This window comes from Girardinichthys multiradiatus, chromosome 20 (genome assembly GCF_021462225.1).
Source record: "Girardinichthys multiradiatus isolate DD_20200921_A chromosome 20, DD_fGirMul_XY1, whole genome shotgun sequence".
Taxonomy (NCBI): Eukaryota; Metazoa; Chordata; class Actinopteri; order Cyprinodontiformes; family Goodeidae; genus Girardinichthys; species Girardinichthys multiradiatus.
The window spans coordinates 3,172,102-3,189,105 of record NC_061812.1 but is presented as its reverse complement, the minus strand read 5'-3'; the positions used below and the strand labels follow the sequence as shown (position 1 = coordinate 3,189,105).

At 45.3% G+C, this 17,004-nt stretch overlaps 2 protein-coding genes across 4 annotated transcripts in view; one reads left to right on the top strand and one right to left on the bottom strand.

Moving 5' to 3' along the window:
- The window catches only part of LOC124856514 (protein SSUH2 homolog), a 24,226-nt gene extending 23,436 nt beyond the window's left edge, over positions 1-790 (bottom strand). For both annotated transcript variants that reach the window (XM_047347006.1, XM_047347007.1), the window contains exon 1: positions 694-790. In XM_047347006.1, coding sequence (XP_047202962.1) covers positions 694-718 — 25 coding nt within the window. In that variant the 5' untranslated portion in view covers positions 719-790. The remainder of the gene's footprint in view (positions 1-693) is intronic.
- Positions 791-3,043: 2,253 nt separating this feature from the next.
- Positions 3,044-17,004, top strand: part of si:dkey-49n23.1 (semaphorin-3D) — a 99,058-nt gene continuing 85,097 nt past the window's right edge. Inside the window, exon 1 of one of the 2 annotated variants that reach the window (XM_047348549.1) lies at positions 3,044-3,503. Coding sequence is in view for 1 of the 2 variants with exons in the window: in XM_047348548.1 (XP_047204504.1) it covers positions 5,920-5,955 (36 nt within the window). In the remaining variant the exon portion in view is untranslated. Of the gene's footprint in view, positions 3,504-5,904; positions 5,956-17,004 lie in introns of those variants that run through there. The other variant, XM_047348548.1, reaches the window with a different exon arrangement.

Genomic DNA, 17,004 nt, shown 5'->3' with positions numbered 1-17,004 from the left:
GACTGCTGGAGATAGGCACCAGCTTCCCGTGACCCACTATGGAATAAGCGGTAGAAAATGACTGACTGACATCTGATTGGTTAATCTGCACAGCAGGCAATTTTAAACCAATTATGTGACTCCAGGAGTCTAAGCTCCGCCCACAAACACTGATTGTTAAAACTGATTAAAATAAAAAACATAAATAACAGTTAAAAATATAGTAAGAAAATTATATAAACTGTTGGTAAATATTTTGTTAATGCATATTTAACTTCTACATACTAGTTATTCTATGATTATATTTATTTATGAAAAGAAACATTGAAGACATAATTTAGTGACTTATTTATTTATGAAACTGTTGCGCCATTAGAACTTCATACATAATTATAAATAGATACATTTATTTAACAAATTAATTAACTAAACAGTTATGGTGTCTATTCTATGTTCAGCTTCAGTAATCTAACTCAGGATGCTGAATGCAGAACCTTTTTGTTCTGGTTCTAGAACTCAGCAGAACCTCTGCTGCTCAGTCCGTTTCTTTAAAGGAAACTTTTTCACAACAGAAACAATCCGAGTAAACGGGCGTAATGTTCTGACCCAGTTCAGTTTGGAAGAAAAAAAGCATCAGAGGATTGTTAGAAACTTCAGGCGAAGTTTAAAACCTGAAGGTTTATCAAAATAAAAGTCTGATTTTAACCCACTCACCGAGATTTTCGTCCTTCTCGTCCATGTTTCAAACGGACCTGCCCAGAGCGCAAAAGAATCTCTACGAACTTAGAAAACAACAAGAAGTAAAGCTGCGTGACAACACGCGACATCCGGTTGGGACTTTCACAATAAAGCTCTATTAGAGCAGCGCAGGGTTCACAGGAAGTCATAAAAAAGTGAACCAATTCACTGCGATGATTATGCTAGTAATAATAAGATGCTGATTTAATTGTGCATGAAGGACGCCAATGTCTCGGCGCCAGGATGAGAGGGGGGGGGGGTTATTGCGCCATGCAAACTAACCGGGTGTTGAACCAAGGACCGTCCTACACAAGGTTGCAGTGATACAACATGACCACTGTGCAGGTCTGAAGAATTTACGAAGGCATTTATAAAATCCTGTATTAACAATATGATGCCACAAGGGGGAGCTCTTGTCTAAAATTTGGGCATCATCCAGAGGTGTGTTCACTGACACGATGCCCTGTGGGAAATACAGGTAATTACATACAAAGCCCCAATTAACCGTGAACCCTCATTGTTAACCTTTTTATTTGTCATTTAATAATAAATTAATCCTGAAGTTAAAAACAATACTGCTACATATGAATTATTTATGTAAAGTAAAGAAAGAGAAAACTGTTGTTCAAGCTGGAGGAGAAACTTTAGGATGGATGAAAAAAGAGCACCATGTTAAAAAAACTAAAAATAAACCTTTCATAATACTTTCTAGATCCTGAAAACTCTGTGTTTCCGTTTAGGGCAGGTATCTGAGAGACTCCAGAAGTCAGTTTTCTTAGTTCTTCATGAGAAAACGGGCCCCTGGAGGCCAACAAAGACTCCCTCTCTCTTCTCACACAGCCACCAGATGGAGAATTCAGGGAATTTGATGTCTTTTGGACTCTGTGAAATTATTATTGTGACATTCAAACATTTAAACTCAGATCATTAAGGCCTGGTCAGTAATCTATGCCTGTTTAACATGAAAAAAACATCTTCACTGGTATGAAATTATGCTGAATGCAGTTTATTCTGTTTATTTTAGATCGACTTTGGGAAAGTTTTCCTGGATTATTAGATGAACGAAAACTGTTATTCTGCCTTTACAGCAGCTCAAAGAGTACAGAAAGGTAAAAAACCAACGTGAGGAAATGTTTTTGAGAACAGAAAGTAAAAAATGAAGTTTTAACTCCATGCTGCGTGAAGTTAAAGGGGGATTTTGAAATTTTTCCTGATCTTATTGAAGGAGTTGGAGATGAGATCAACTGCTGCAGGTAAAACAAACATTTATTCTTAATGAAATCACAGAAAACATTCAGTTAGAATGCATTCTGATACTTCATGTAAAGCATTTAAGCATTTTTCTATGTGAGATTTATCATGTATTTGGATGTTTTAAAATCATATTCAGAAGATTCTTAGATCAGTGAATTTTATGTTTAAAGAAGTTTAAATCGTGGTCATCATCATTATTGTTTTACGTCCTAAAAGGAAAAATCTCCTTATTTTAACCTCTCCTCTTCATCTCTCTCCTTTTCAAAAAAAAGAAAATAGGTGAGAATGCAGCAGCTTACTAGATCCATTTTCACTTAAATTTCTTAAATAATGAATGGATGCTTTACTATCAATGTGCTCTAAAATAAACCCGTGCATCCTAAAACAGGTCGGGTGTTTTAATTTGTTAGCGTTTTGTGAAGATAACCAATAACAACTCCTTGAAAATAATGATGCCATCTCAGCAGCACCTCTAATGATGAAACTCTCTCTTCTGTAAGATCCTGGATAAGTTTTAAAGAAATGAGACGCTCTTCCCAGTAAAAGAGACACAAAGCAGAAATGAGTTTCTTCTTGCAGGTGTTTTGTCTCTGCTCTGATTTTGTACCAACTTGGGTTCCTCCTGTATTCTGGTGCTGGTTTGTGCTTCCTTCTGGTCCTTTTTATCTCTTTAGTCTTAGTCCATCTGCATCCTATTTGCATCAGTAAAGAAGAGCAGATGATTGAGCCTCTTTGCTGCGGTCCATCCACATAGTGAGGTGGGGTTTTCATGTCTGGACAGTTCTGTGTCTGTGTGGTCCCCTTTTACATCAATTCCTGGTCTCTTTTGTGTCCCTCTGTGTTATTTGCATCCTTTTAAAACTGGTTTGCATATTTCAGATGTTTTTCTCTTGTTAGGTGAATACAATTAAATAAGCCTGGAATAATTATTCCAAAAACATAGTTTTACAATAACCTTTTTGTATATTTTTATTGGTTTATGATAAAAACTGTTAACTGTGTACACAGAAAACCTGGGATAATGCCAGTAGGCTAAATGTTTAAGTACAGAATAAATGAATATTCAATATATTAAACATATGAGATCAGAAGAATGAGTAGAAAGGAACTGATCAGCATGCTGACCCAAACCGAACCAGAGGACTCAAACCAAACCAAAAATAACCAGATCAAGAAAAACAAACTAAAAGTAACGGGAACTGATCTGAACAGAACTAAGTTAAACAGAAATGATCTGATCTGAACTAAACTCTGGGACAGAGTCGCTGCCACTGCAGCTAACCATCAACAGGTCTCAGGGCAGAATTACCGAGCGGTCCTTGAACGCAGCATTCAGAGGCGGCTTGAAGCCGCAGCTGAACGCAGGTCTCAGTGAGTTTCTAACTCCACCAGTCTTCAGGTGGACCATCTCCCAGCTGCGCGGTGACTCCTGGATCCGGACCGGGATCTTTCCTCCTTTTACCTGAGCTGAAATAAAGACCTGAGAGTCCAGAGAAGATCAAGAACATCTCGCCAGAAGAACCCTCTGCCCGGTGAGTTTTAAACAATTTCCCCCTGAAATGTGTCGGGATGCGCTTCCTGACGCGCTGTTGGCGCACCGGTGGCTCACGGTACTGGGTTTATTATCTTGGTTCTGTTCAGCTTAACTTTTGGTATGATTTACTTTGTGATGTCCCGAATTTATCTCTAATTTAAGAGCAGACAGATGGAATGCGTTTTGTCTGATGTTTATTCAGAGCTTCTTGGAGATCTCTGTAAGTTCCTCTGATGTGTCACTGAGAAGTTCAAGTGAAGACAGAGATCAGGAGCTTCCAGGAGCTTCCAGGAGCTTCCAGGAGCTTCCAGGAGCTTCCAGGAGCTTTGGACCGGTGGTGGTTTCAGGGTCATTCAAAGGTTTTCTGGTTATAAAATGTTCCATGTTTTGCTCGGAGAGATTTGGTTCTTATCATGGATATCTTCTGCCTGGTAGAGATTCAGATTCAGTCACTCTGAGGCTGATTCTCTGCTTGTAAACCTGATTTTGGTCTCGGCACATCTTTAAGCTACTCATCAGAACCTGAAGATGATGTGAATTCTGCTTCATTCAGAGAACTTGTATCTGTGGTGGAGGCCTGAGCGAGCGGACCTCCTCCTGATGTGTTTCATGTACCTCCAGCAGAGTTGATTAAAGCTAAAACCCACAGAGGAACCAGAGGGACCAGTGTGTGTCAGTGTCACGCTGCTGTGGGGAAACCTCCCCTCATTGTCTCAGCCTTTCCTGTTCTGGAGGTCAGCGTCACCCCCTGTGCCCTACAGTGTGACCGCTGCTTCCTGCCCTGTGTGTGTGTGTGTGTGTGTGTGTGTGTGCTGTTTTCCTGCCTGTTTTGTGTCATTGTGTTGCCTCAGAAACAGCTGTTTACTGCTGGGAGACACCAGGAGGCCTGGATGGTGTAGATCGGAACCTTGGAAAATCACCGTATGAATGTTTGCAGAGAATCTCAGCAGCTTCGCAGAGAGAAGCCCTGAAGGCACCATGCTGTGTGTGGAGGTGGGCTCACATTCAGACCAAAGCTGCAGGCAAACAGCAGAAGTTTGAAGAAACAGCTGAATTTTAGGGAATGAATCAAATGAGAAGAAGCTGAATTATTGCCGCTTCATCCATGCACCTGTTTTTGTTGCTCTTCTTCTTCCTCTATAGTTCTTCACCTGGGCCTTCTTTGTTGGCTCCAGGACTCCTGCTCATTAGACGTCAGTATTTTTACTCAACTCATAATTTTGACAAATTTCTTTTTTTTTCAATTTCTTAAATTTTTTTTTTTTTTTTACAAAGTTTCACCTTTATTGCACCTCCTCTGTGTGTGAGGAGAGCCCCCTGGCTGCAGTCTGCAGCAGTGCATGTGTCTGCCTGCTGGGTTCAGACAGGTTCAGCTCCTGAAAGGTTCACAACGGCTGAAATGGTGTAAATTTAGGAAATACTTCATGTTAGGTGACGATAAACATGAGTCTGGATGCTCTGTGAGGTTTCCATTGGTAACCATAGCAACTCAAGCACCGTGCATGGTGAGCACCCGAAGAGTGTTAAGGCTGGCTACATGTGTTAATGTGCAGACTACCAAATCTATTTCACTTTGTCCCAATTTTTCATATTTATCTTCGTAGATAATATTTAAATGAATCAGTTTAAACTAAACAGTCTTTAAATGACCCATATGGTTAATAAATAAGTCTGTCATAATGTGAGCACAGATACGGAGGCAGGATAACAGGTTTAACAGTCTTTTCTGAAAAGCAGTGTAAATGGTTTGTCTGGTCATCAGGGGGTCTGAAGACAATCGGACTGGGCAGCGGATGGATGGTAAGCAATGTGTGGGTAGAGATGAAGAAACAAAGAACCGGAGAGCACTGGCTTGATCTGAGAGATGTGCAACGTGGGATGAACATGGAGGTGAGAAGGTCATTAAGACATACCGTGCAGCTGCTGATGATGGAGTCTTTTTTTATGAGGACCAAAGTACCTGGGTCCAAGGAACTTTTCCTGAGAGGAAAATCTCTTGAAGAGAACAAAACGTCCTGTCCTGGAGAATGAGTGGGACATGAAATTCTTTTGATTTTAAAGGTAGGTGCGTTGTAGCGCGGTTCTGATCTGATTCCAGGTCTTCTGACACCAGAGTAGATGAGTTTTGGAAGAGGGGAGAACGGAGTCAGGAAGAGATGCTGGGAGGAGAGAAGGCTGATAGACTAGGTAACAAATGCAGGCCAGATTCAGCTCTGAGTGAGCTAACGGTCTGACGCCTCCCTCTAGGTTCCAGATCCTTAAAAACCTTCCTAATTAGTCCTCCTTGGAGCTGCAGCTGCCAGTCGCATCCTGTAGGGAGAGGGAACACAGCACCGCATGCAAACACTGACCTGCAAAGTCATTTATAAAAAGGCTTTTATAGAAACAGATTTTCCTCATATGGAGTTTTACATATGACTGAACTAAAGCCTGTTCTTGTCTGTTTCCAGGTCAGTCTCAACATATTTGAAATTCTGAATATTCAGGCTTTTTCATATATTATTACATAAATAATAAGGGCTTGATTTCAATATATTTCATTCACTAAATTGCAAATCTTGGTTTAGATTTTATTTTGTGGTATGCAATAAATTCAAACTGCTAAAATCACTTGTTGAAAGGAAGAGCTAGTTTCCTAAAGTATTTGTTCATATTTTATTTGAAAAACATTGGTCTGACTTTTTGGCAGCCAGAGCGTTTTTCCACATATTCTCAGCTGTGTTTATTTTCTGTGTCTGATCCAGTTTCTGGTTTCCTGTTTTAACGCCTCCTGCAGGATCACATGTAGAATCATGGTTTAAATCCTGAGGATTTATCTGGTTTTTATTGGACATACAGTATGTTTCCATTTGCAAATTCAGCCTTTCACAGTCAGTCAAGTCTTTTAAACTGCAGCCATGATCGCAGTTTTAACAGAGAAGACCTCCTCTCTTGATGCTTTTTCCACCTGCAGCCTCTAGATGGCAGAAAACCATCCAGCTGCTGCAGACTAACAGAAAAAGTAAGCAGGATCAAACAAATGTTGCTGGTTTTTACTCACTCATAGGCTCAGATTGTTAAAAATAAATGCCTCATTAGTGTGTGCCGAATCCTGTTTGGTGCCAACATCTTAAAGGTGCATCATTAGGAGTTCTGAAGAGGTTCTGAAAGAAGCTGAAGTCCAAGCTGATCCTGTCTCTGTCTTGTTTACTCACTTTGGTGGATTGAGTTAAAAGTTTTTGGACAAGGAGAGCGAGGATGGGCATTTTTGTGATCTGATTCTGAAACATTAGAGGAAACATGAGCAAAAAATGCTGCAATAATTACTGGGTTTCTCCAGGATGTTGAGCTTCTCTGATCTCAGATCTCACTTTAACTGATAAAAATCGGTGAGTTTTTAACCAAAGTTATCGAAAATGAATCTGAGCAGTTATTAAATTAAATTCAGTTTATTTATATTGCGCCAATTCACAACACGTCGTCTCAAGGTTCTTCACAACAGTCAGGTTCATACATTTCAATTAATCGTAACCATTGAACAGTTCAGTTAGATTCAGTTATTTATTCAAATTGGATAAAAAGTTTTTCTATCTAAGTAAACCCAGCAGATTGCATCCAGTCAGTGACTTGCAGCATTCACTCCTCCTGGATGAGCATGTAGAGACAGTGGACAGTCACTGGCGTTGACTTTGCAGCAATCCCTCATACTGAGCATGCATGTAGCGACAGTGGAGAGGAAAAACTCCCTTTTAACAGGAAGAAACCTCCAGCAGAACCAGAACCAGGCTCAGTGTGAGCGGCCATCTGCCACGACCGACTGGAGGTTTGAGAGAACAGAGCAGAGACACAAAGAGAACAAAGAAGCACTGATCCAGGAGTACTTTCTATGGGAAGGAAAAGTAAATGTTAATGGATGTAGCTCCTTTAGTCGTTTCATCTAGAAAGAAAGAACAGATAAACTCTGAGCCAGTTTTCAAGGTTAGAGTCTGAAAGAGAGCACATAGAGTTAGTCACAGTAGAAGCTCAGTCAGTAGCCATGTCTAGGAGAGAGAAAGGGTTAAACACTGAAAGACAGGGCCATGTGGATCATCGGTAGAAGGTGAGCATTAAGTTGTTGCCAGCAGAAGCTTGGATGATGCCCCTCTCCAGAAAGGTGTCACAGGTAGACACAGAGTCAGGCCAGGTGTAGCTTCTAGGAAGAGAAAAGAGAGAACAAAGTTAAAAGCTGAAATAACAGCAAATAATGCAAAATTGGAGAGTAGTGTAAGAATGTAGCGAAGAGGGTGAAAGTGGTCATTATGCCCTCCAGCAGCCTAAGCCTATAGCAGCATAACTACAGAGATAGTTCAGGATAAACTAAGCCACTCTAACTATAAGCTTTATCAAAAAGGAAAGTTTTAAGCCTTAAAAGTAGACAGTTTGTCCATCTAGAGCCACTGATGGTCATTGTTCTACTAAAAACCACAAGGATTGGGATACCTCTCTCTGTCAGATTGATTATTAAATATATACTTACTTTCAGAGGTGGGTAGAAACTAGTTATATTTACTCAGTTACATATACTGAAGTAAAATTTTTAACTAAATGTACTTCTATGGGTAGTTTTATTGCACCATACTTTTAACTTTCACTTGAGACAATTTCTGGCTACTCTGCCCTCCTCTGCTTGCTTTAGATGGGAAAGCTTTGGTTCTGTTTGGATCTCTTGGAGCTCATTGAGGTGAATGGTAAATGGACTGAACTTATATAGCACTTTTCCAGTCATACAGACCGCTCAAAGCGCTTTACACTAGAGCCACATTCACCCAATTGCACTCACTAACGCTCACACATTCATACACCGATATGCAGATCGGTAGGCAACCTGAGGTTAAGTGCCTTGCCCAGGGGCACATAGACATATGGCAGGAGGAAGCTGGAATCAAACCCACAACCTTCTGATTGCAAGACAACTACTCTTCCTACTGAGCCACAGTCGCCTCAAGTGAAGTGAATCCCTCTTTGCTGACTGAGAGGCTTTTCAGCAACAGCTTCATCAGGCCGGCTGCTGAGTTCAGGACCAGCAGAAACCAGAGAGGATAATCTGAAGGTCAGATCCAAAGCTTTAAAAAAACTCCGTATTTTCTTCCAAAGGGGTTTTATTTGGTTGCGTGTCTGCAGCAGTTAAACTGAGCAGATGTAAAATTTCTGCAGTATTAAAGCAGCTCAGAGGACGTAAAGCACATATTTTCTCCTGTTTATCTTCAGTTAAAACAGACAGAGGAACAATAAAGTAATGAAGCTTCTGTTTTTAATGTTGTTCCTGTGAAGGAGCTGGATGAAAGCGCCTCTAACTGAAGCGATGACAGCAGTTGGACTCAACTGTAATATGATGCAGGATCTGCTCAGGCCTCAGTCTGCTCATCGCAGCTCCTAGGGTGACATGGTGTCTGCAGCCTGACGTCTGCATGGCCAGGCTGTGCTTCTCAGGAATCTGACTGCAACGTGGAATATAAGCAACATTTCTTTTAACGTATGAGCTCACATGGAGTTCAGGTGTGTTTGGTCAGAAATGTTGGGAAGGTTCTTGGTGTCCAGCTGTTAATCGAACGTGTTTGGTTCTTCGTCTGAAGCACCAACTAATCTCAGGGTGACCTTTAACTGTCGTTGAGCATTAAGATTACATTATGTCCTTCGGTTCTGATGCTCGTTTGGAGACAGAACAAGTCTTTCTGTCACTGTTATCAGAAGATCTGGCATGCCTCATTAAGTCTTTACATCCTCAGGGAATCATTTTAACCTTCAAATATTCCCTGAAGCTGCATCATAGAGTGGATCTGTTCCCATGAACTGAGCTGTGGATGAGAAAATAACTCAGCAATGCTCCCTGATATCAGTTTTTACACCACTTTGACAGGTTTGTTAGATACTTGCAGTCTATTTGTCCTGGAAACAGTACCATGTTGTTGCGTGACGCTTGCCGTCTCGGCTGTTATTTCTCTGAGCTGTCCTGCAGCGCTCTGCTCTTCCTTCTAAAATGTCGCCACAGAGGAATTTGATAAAGGAGGATCATGTCCTGCTCTGACTGAACAATCATAAATCACCCAGAAGTCACCAGAATCTGCCGCTCCCCTGTTCCTGTTGCTGGCTGTTTCGTCATGCTGTTGCTGATCTCTGAGTTAACATCACATCATAAAACATCAGACAGACTGAAAACTAAATAACCAAACACCCACATGAAATATGCAGACTTACTGATGCCGACGAGCCCAGAAAAACATCCTCTTCATCACCATCTGTGAGAGGCCTACATAATGCAGTGAATCCCCCTCCTCAGTCTCCTGACTCCATTTGATTCATTATTATATGAATTTGCTTCATCTCCTACTATTGACCCTGAACTGACATCTGGACCGAAAACAAAAAAAACTGCCAAAATGAAACAAGAAGTAGAGTATGAAATCTTCTTCTGCAGGTGCATTAACCTCAGCCTTTAATGACAAGCAGGATCTGTGAGAAACCTGCTCCATGTTGGATCTGAAACTGGTTAAATGTTGCAGCTGATCCAACTGAGGAACCTGAACAAACTGCCTGCTTTTAAAAACTAAACATAGGTGGTAGCTGAGTGCAAACCTGTTTCCAATTAGACCTAGGCTCTTCATCTTATTATTAAGAGAGGATCCAAACATGAGTAAAACCTACTGCAGTGGTCCTCTAACCTGGTCCTCAAGGCCCGCAATCCTGCATGTTTTAGATTCAAATGATAAATGACTTTTAGAGCTCAACACTTAGATAGGAAGTTTAAAGGACAGAGTAGCTGTGTGTTCATGATGTTAAAATATGAGACACTCAGTGTGACCCGTTTGTCCGATCGGTGCGGTGGAGGTGTGTGTTCGTTGTGTTTGGATTGTTCATGCTCCCGTCCTGCAGCTGCTGTTTATTCTCAGGAGCAGAATGGATGCAGAGCGAGTGTTTTTGTTGTTTTTCCTTCCTCTGCAGCCGTTTCCTGAGTGTGTGAACGAGGTCAACATGATGGGGCCAGAAAAATGAACAATGCTGCTTTATTTGTTGTTTTATTGTCCTCTTCATCTAATCTGCAACATGTCCAACTGTGGGCTTTCTTTATGAAGCACGATGTGACAAAGGATACAGGAAATAACACCAGAGATTCTGGAAGGAAGAATCGTTGGAGATAAAGATGCAAACATCCTCAGGTTTATTAAGCACTGTTTGATTTTTCACAGCTTTTTCTTTGAATAAGAATGAATATTTGATCTTCTGAGAACAAAAACGTGGATAGTTTGAAGATTTCAGTCAGTTTTTAAAATGTATTTCAGCATCAAACACTTTGTGTTGGTCTGACTGAACGCTGGTCCGAGTGAACGTTGGTCCGAGTGAATGCTGGTCCGAGTGAATGCTGGTCCAAATGAACATTGGTCGGAGTGCAGGTTGGTCCGAGTGAACGTTGGTCCGAGTGATTGCTGGTCCGAGTGAACGCTAGTCCAAATGAACATTGGTCTGAGTGAACTTGGTCTGACTGAACGCTGGTCTGACTGAACGCTGGTCCGAGTGAACGCTGGTCCGAGTGAATACTGGTCCGAGTGAATGCTGGTCCGAGTGAACTTGGTCCGAGTGAACTTGGTCTGACTGAACGCTGGTCTGACTGAACACTGGTCTGACTGAATGCTGGTCCAAATGAACGTTGGTCGGAGTGCCGGTTGGTCCGAGTGAATGCTGGTCCAAATAAACGTTGGTCGGAGTGCAGGTTGGTCCGAGTGAATGCTGGTCCAAATAAACGTTGGTCGGAGTGCAGGTTGGTCCGAGTGAATGCTGGTCCGAGTGAATGCTGGTCCGAGTGAACGCTGGTCTGACTGAACGCTGGTCTGACTGAATGCTGGTCCAAATGAACGTTTGTCGGAGTGCAGGTTGGTCCGAGTGAATGCTGGTCCAAATAAACGTTGGTCGGAGTGCAGGTTGGTCCGAGTGAATGCTGGTCCAAATAAACGTTGGTCGGAGTGCAGGTTGGTCCGAGTGAATGCTGGACCAAATAAACGTTGGTCGGAGTGCAGGTTGGTCTGAGTGAACGTTGGTCCGAGTGAACGCTGGTCCGAGTGAACTTGGTCTGACTGAACGCTGGTCCGAGTGAACGTTGATCCGAGTGAATGCTGGTCCAAATAAACGTTGGTCGGAGTGCAGGTTGGTCCGAGTGAACGTTGGTCCGAGTGAACTTGGTCCGAGTGAACTTGGTCTGACTGAACGCTGGTCTGACTGAACGCTGGTCTGACTGAATGCTGGTCCAAATGAACGTTGGTCGGAGTGCCGGTTGGTCCGAGTGAATGCTGGTCCAAATAAACGTTGGTCGGAGTGCAGGTTGGTCCGAGTGAATGCTGGTCCGAGTGAACGCTTGTCTGACTGAACGCTGGTCTGACTGAATGCTGGTCCAAATGAACGTTGGTCGGAGTGCAGGTTGGTCCGAGCGAATGCTGGTCCAAATAAACGTTGGTCGGAGTGCAGGTTGGTCCGAGTGAATGCTGGTCCAAATAAACGTTGGTCGAACTGCAGGTTGGTCCGAGTGAACGCTGGTCCGAGTGAACTTGGTCTGACTGAATGCTGGTCCGAGTGAACGTTGATCCGAGTGAATGCTGGTCCAAATAAACGTTGGTCGGAGTGCAGGTTGGTCCGAGTGAACGTTGGTCCGAGTGAACTTGGTCCGAGTGAACTTGGTCTGACTGAATGCTTGTCCGAGTGAACGTTGGTCCGAGTGAATGCTGGTCCAAATGAACGATGGTCGGAGTGCAGGTTGGTCCAAGTGAATGCTGGTCCAAATGTTGGTCGGAGTGCAGGTTGGTCCGAGTGAACGCTGGTCTGAGTGAATGCTGGTCGAAATGAACATTGGTCCGAGTGAACTTGGTCCAAGTGAATTTAGTCTGACTGAACGCTGGTCTGCCTGAACGCTGGTCTGACTGAACGCTGGTTCAAATGAACGTTGGTCGGAGTGCAGGTTGGTCCGAGTGAAGGCTGGTCCGAGTGAAGGCCGGTCCGAGTGAACGCTGGTCCAAATGAACATTGGTCCGAGTGAACTTGGTCTGACTGAACGCTGGTCTGACTGAACGCTGGTCTGAGTGAACGCTGGTCCGAGTGAATGCTGGTCCGAGTGAATGCTGGTCCGAGTGAACTTGGTCCGAGTGAACTTGGTCTGACTGAACGCTGGTCTGACTGAACGCTGGTCTGACTGAATGCTGGTCCAAATGAACGTTGGTCGGAGTGCCGGTTGGTCCGAGTGAATGCCGGTCCGAGTGAACGCTGGTCCAAATGAACATTGGTCCGAGTGAACTTGGTCCGAGTGAACTTGGTCTGACTGAACGCTGGTCTGACTGAACGCTGGTCTGACTGAATGCTTGTCCGAGTGAACGTTGGTCCGAGTGAATGCTGGTCCGAGTGAACTTGGTCCGAGTGAACTTGGTCTGACTGAACGCTGGTCTGACTGAATGCTGGTCCAAATGAACGTTGGTCGGAGTGCCGGTTGGTCCGAGTGAATGCTGGTCCAAATAAACGTTGGTCGGAGTGCAGGTTGGTCCGAGTGAATGCTGGTCCGAGTGAACGCTTGTCTCACTGAACGCTGGTCTGACTGAATGCTGGTCCAAATGAACGTTGGTCGGAGTGCAGGTTGGTCCGAGTGAATGCTGGTCCAAATAAACGTTGGTCGGAGTGCAGGTTGGTCTGAGTGAATTATGGTCCAAATAAACGTTGGTCGGACTGCAGGTTGGTCCGAGTGAACGCTGGTCCGAGTGAACGCTGGTCCGAGTGAACTTGGTCTGACTGAATGCTGGTCCGAGTGAACGTTGGTCGGAGTGCAGGTTGGTCCGAGTGAATGCTGGTCCAAATGAACGATGGTCGGAGCGCAGGTTGGTCCAAGTGAATGCTGGTCCAAATGTTGGTCGGAGTGCAGGTTGGTCCGAGTGAACGCTGATCTGAGTGAATGCTGGTCGAAATGAACATTGGTTTGAGTGAACTTGGTCCGAGTGAATTTAGTCTGACTGAACGCTGGTCTGCCTGAACGCTGGTCTGACTGAACGCTGGTCCAAATGAACGTTGGTCGGAGTGCAGGTTGGTCCGAGTGAAGGCTGGTCCGAGTGAAGGCCGGTCCGAGTGAACGCTGGTCCAAATGAACATTGGTCCGAGTGAACTTGGTCCGAGTGAACTTGGTCTGACTGAACGCTGGTCTGACTGAATGCTGGTCCAAAGGAACGTTGGTCCGAGTGCCGGTTGGTCCGAGTGAATGCTGGTCCAAATAAACGTTGGTCGGAGTGCAGGTTGGTCCGAGTGAATGCTGGTCCAAATAAACGTTGGTCGGAGTGCAGGTTGGTCCAAGTGAATGCTGGTCCGAGTGAATGCTGGTCCGAGTGAACGCTGGTCTGACTGAACGCTGGTCTGACTGAATGCTGGTCCAAATGAACGTTTGTCGGAGAGTAGGTTGGTCCGAGTGAATGCTGGTCCAAATAAACGTTGGTCGGAGTGCAGGTTGGTCCGAGTGAACGTTGGTCCGAGTGAACGCTGGTCCGAATGAACTTGGTCTGACTGAACGCTGGTCCGAGTGAATGCTGGTCCAAATAAACGTTGGTCGGAGTGCAGGTTGGTCCGAGTGAATGTTGGTCCGAGTGAACTTGGTCTGACTGAACGCTTGTCCGAGTGAACGTTGGTCCGAGTGAATGCTGGTCCAAATGAACGATGGTCGGAGTGCAGGTTGGTCCGAGTGAATGCTGGTCCGAGTGAACTTGGTCCGAGTGAACTTGGTCTGACTGAACGCTGGTCTGACTGAATGCTGGTCCAAATGAACGTTGGTCGGAGTGCCGGTTGGTCCGAGTGAATGCTGGTCCAAATAAACGTTGGTCGGAGTGCAGGTTGGTCCGAGTGAATGCTGGTCCGAGTGAACGCTTGTCTGACTGAACGCTGGTCTGACTGAATGCTGGTCCAAATGAACGTTGGTCGGAGTGCAGGTTGGTCCGAGTGAATGCTGGTCCAAATAAACGTTGGTCGGACTGCAGGTTGGTCCGAGTGAACTTGGTCTGATTGAATGCTGGTCCGAGTGAACGTTGATCCGAGTGAATGCTGGTCCAAATAAACGATGGTCGGAGTGCAGGTTGGTCCAAGTGAATGCTGGTCCAAATGTTAGTCAGAGTGCAGGTTGGTCCGAGTGAACGCTGGTCTGAGTGAATGCTGGTCGAAATGAACATTGGTCCGAGTGAACTTGGTCCGAGTGAATTTAGTCTGACTGAACGCTGGTCTGACTGAACGCTGGTCCAAATGAACGTTGGTCGGAGTGTAGGTTGGTCCGAGTGAACGTTGGTCCGAGTGAACTTGGTCCAAGTGAACTTGGTCTGACTGAATGCTTGTCCGAGTGAACGTTGGTCCGAGTGAATGCTGGTCCAAATGAACGATGGTCGGAGTGCAGGTTGGTCCAAGTGAATGCTGGTCCAAATGTTAGTCAGAGTGCAGGTTGGTCCGAGTGAACGCTGGTCTGAGTGAATGCTGGTCGAAATGAACATTGGTCCGAGTGAACTTGGTCCGAGTGAATTTAGTCTGACTGAACGCTGGTCTGACTGAACGCTGGTCCAAATGAACGTTGGTCGGAGTGCAGGTTGGTCCGAGTGAAGGCTGGTCCGAGTGAAGGCCGGTCCGAGTGAACGCTGGTCCAAATGAACATTGGTCCGAGTGAACTTGGTCTGACTGAACGCTGGTCTGACTGAACGCTGGTCCGAGTGAACGCTGGTCCGAGTGAATGCTGGTCCGAGTGAATGCTGGTCCGAGTGAACTTGGTCCGAGTGAACTTGGTCTGACTGAACGCTGGTCTGACTGAACGCTGGTCTGACTGAATGCTGGTCCAAATGAACGTTGGTCGGAGTGCCGGTTGGTCCGAGTGAATGCCGGTCCGAGTGAACGCTGGTCCAAATGAACATTGGTCCGAGTGAACGCAGGTCCGAGTGAACTTGGTCTGACTGAACGCTGGTCTGACTGAACGCTGGTCTGACTGAATGCTTGTCCGAGTGAACGTTGGTCCGAGTGAATGCTGGTCCAAATGAACGATGGTCGGAGTGCAGGTTGGTCCGAGTGAATGCTGGTCCGAGTGAACTTGGTCCGAGTGAACTTGGTCTTACTGAACGCTGGTCTGACTGAATGCTGGTCCAAATGAACGTTGGTCGGAGTGCCGGTTGGTCCGAGTGAATGCTGGTCCAAATAAACATTGGTCGGAGTGCAGGTTGGTCCGAGTGAATGCTGGTCCGAGTGAACGCTTGTCTGACTGAACGCTGGTCTGACTGAATGCTGGTCCAAATGAACGTTGGTCGGAGTGCAGGTTGGTCCGAGTGAATGCTGGTCCAAATAAACGTTGGTCGGAGTGCAGGTTGGTCTGAGTGAATGCTGGTCCAAATAAACGTTGGTCGGACTGCAGGTTGGTCCGAGTGAACGCTGGTCCGAGTGAACTTGGTCTGACTGAATGCTGGTCCGAGTGAACGTTGATCCGAGTGAATGCTGGTCCAAATAAACGTTGGTCGGAGTGCAGGTTGGTCCGAGTGAACGTTGGTCCGAGTGAACTTGGTCTGACTGAATGCTTGTCCGAGTGAACGTTGGTCCGAGTGAATGCTGGTCCAAATAAACGTTGGTCGGAGTGCAGGTTGGTCCGAGTGAATGCTGTTCCGAGTGAATGCTGGTCCGAGTGAACGCTGGTCTGACTGAACGCTGGTCTGACTGAATGCTGGTCCAAATGAACGTTTGTCGGAGTGTAGGTTGGTCCGAGTGAATGCTGGTCCAAATAAACGTTGGTCGGAGTGCAGGTTGGTCCGAGTGAACGTTGTTCCGAGTGAACGCTGGTCCGAATGAACTTGGTCTGACTGAATGCTGGTCCGAGTGAATGCTGGTCCAAATAAACGTTGGTCGGAGTGCAGGTTTGTCCGAGTGAATGTTGGTCCGAGTGAACTTGGTCTGACTGAACGCTTGTCCGAGTGAACGTTGGTCCGAGTGAATGCTGGTCCAAATGAACGATGGTCGGAGTGCAGGTTGGTCCGAGTGAATGCTGGTCCGAGTGAACTTGGTCCGAGTGAATGCTGGTCCAAATAAACGTTGGTCGGAGTGCAGGTTGGTCCGAGTGAATGCTGTTCCGAGTGAATGCTGGTCCGAGTGAACGCTGGTCTGACTGAACGCTGGTCTGACTGAATGCTGGTCCAAATGAACGTTTGTCGGAGTGTAGGTTGGTCCGAGTGAATGCTGGTCCAAATAAACGTTGGTCGGAGTGCAGGTTGGTCCGAGTGAACGTTGTTCCGAGTGAACGCTGGTCCGAATGAACTTGGTCTGACTGAATGCTGGTCCGAGTGAATGCTGGTCCAAATAAACGTTGGTCGGAGTGCAGGTTTGTCCGAGTGAATGTTGGTCCGAGTGAACTTGGTCTGACTGAACGCTTGTCCGAGTGAACGTTGGTCCGAGTGAATGCTGGTCCAAATGAACGATGGTCGGAGTGCAGGTTGGTCCGAGTGAATGCTGGTCCGAGT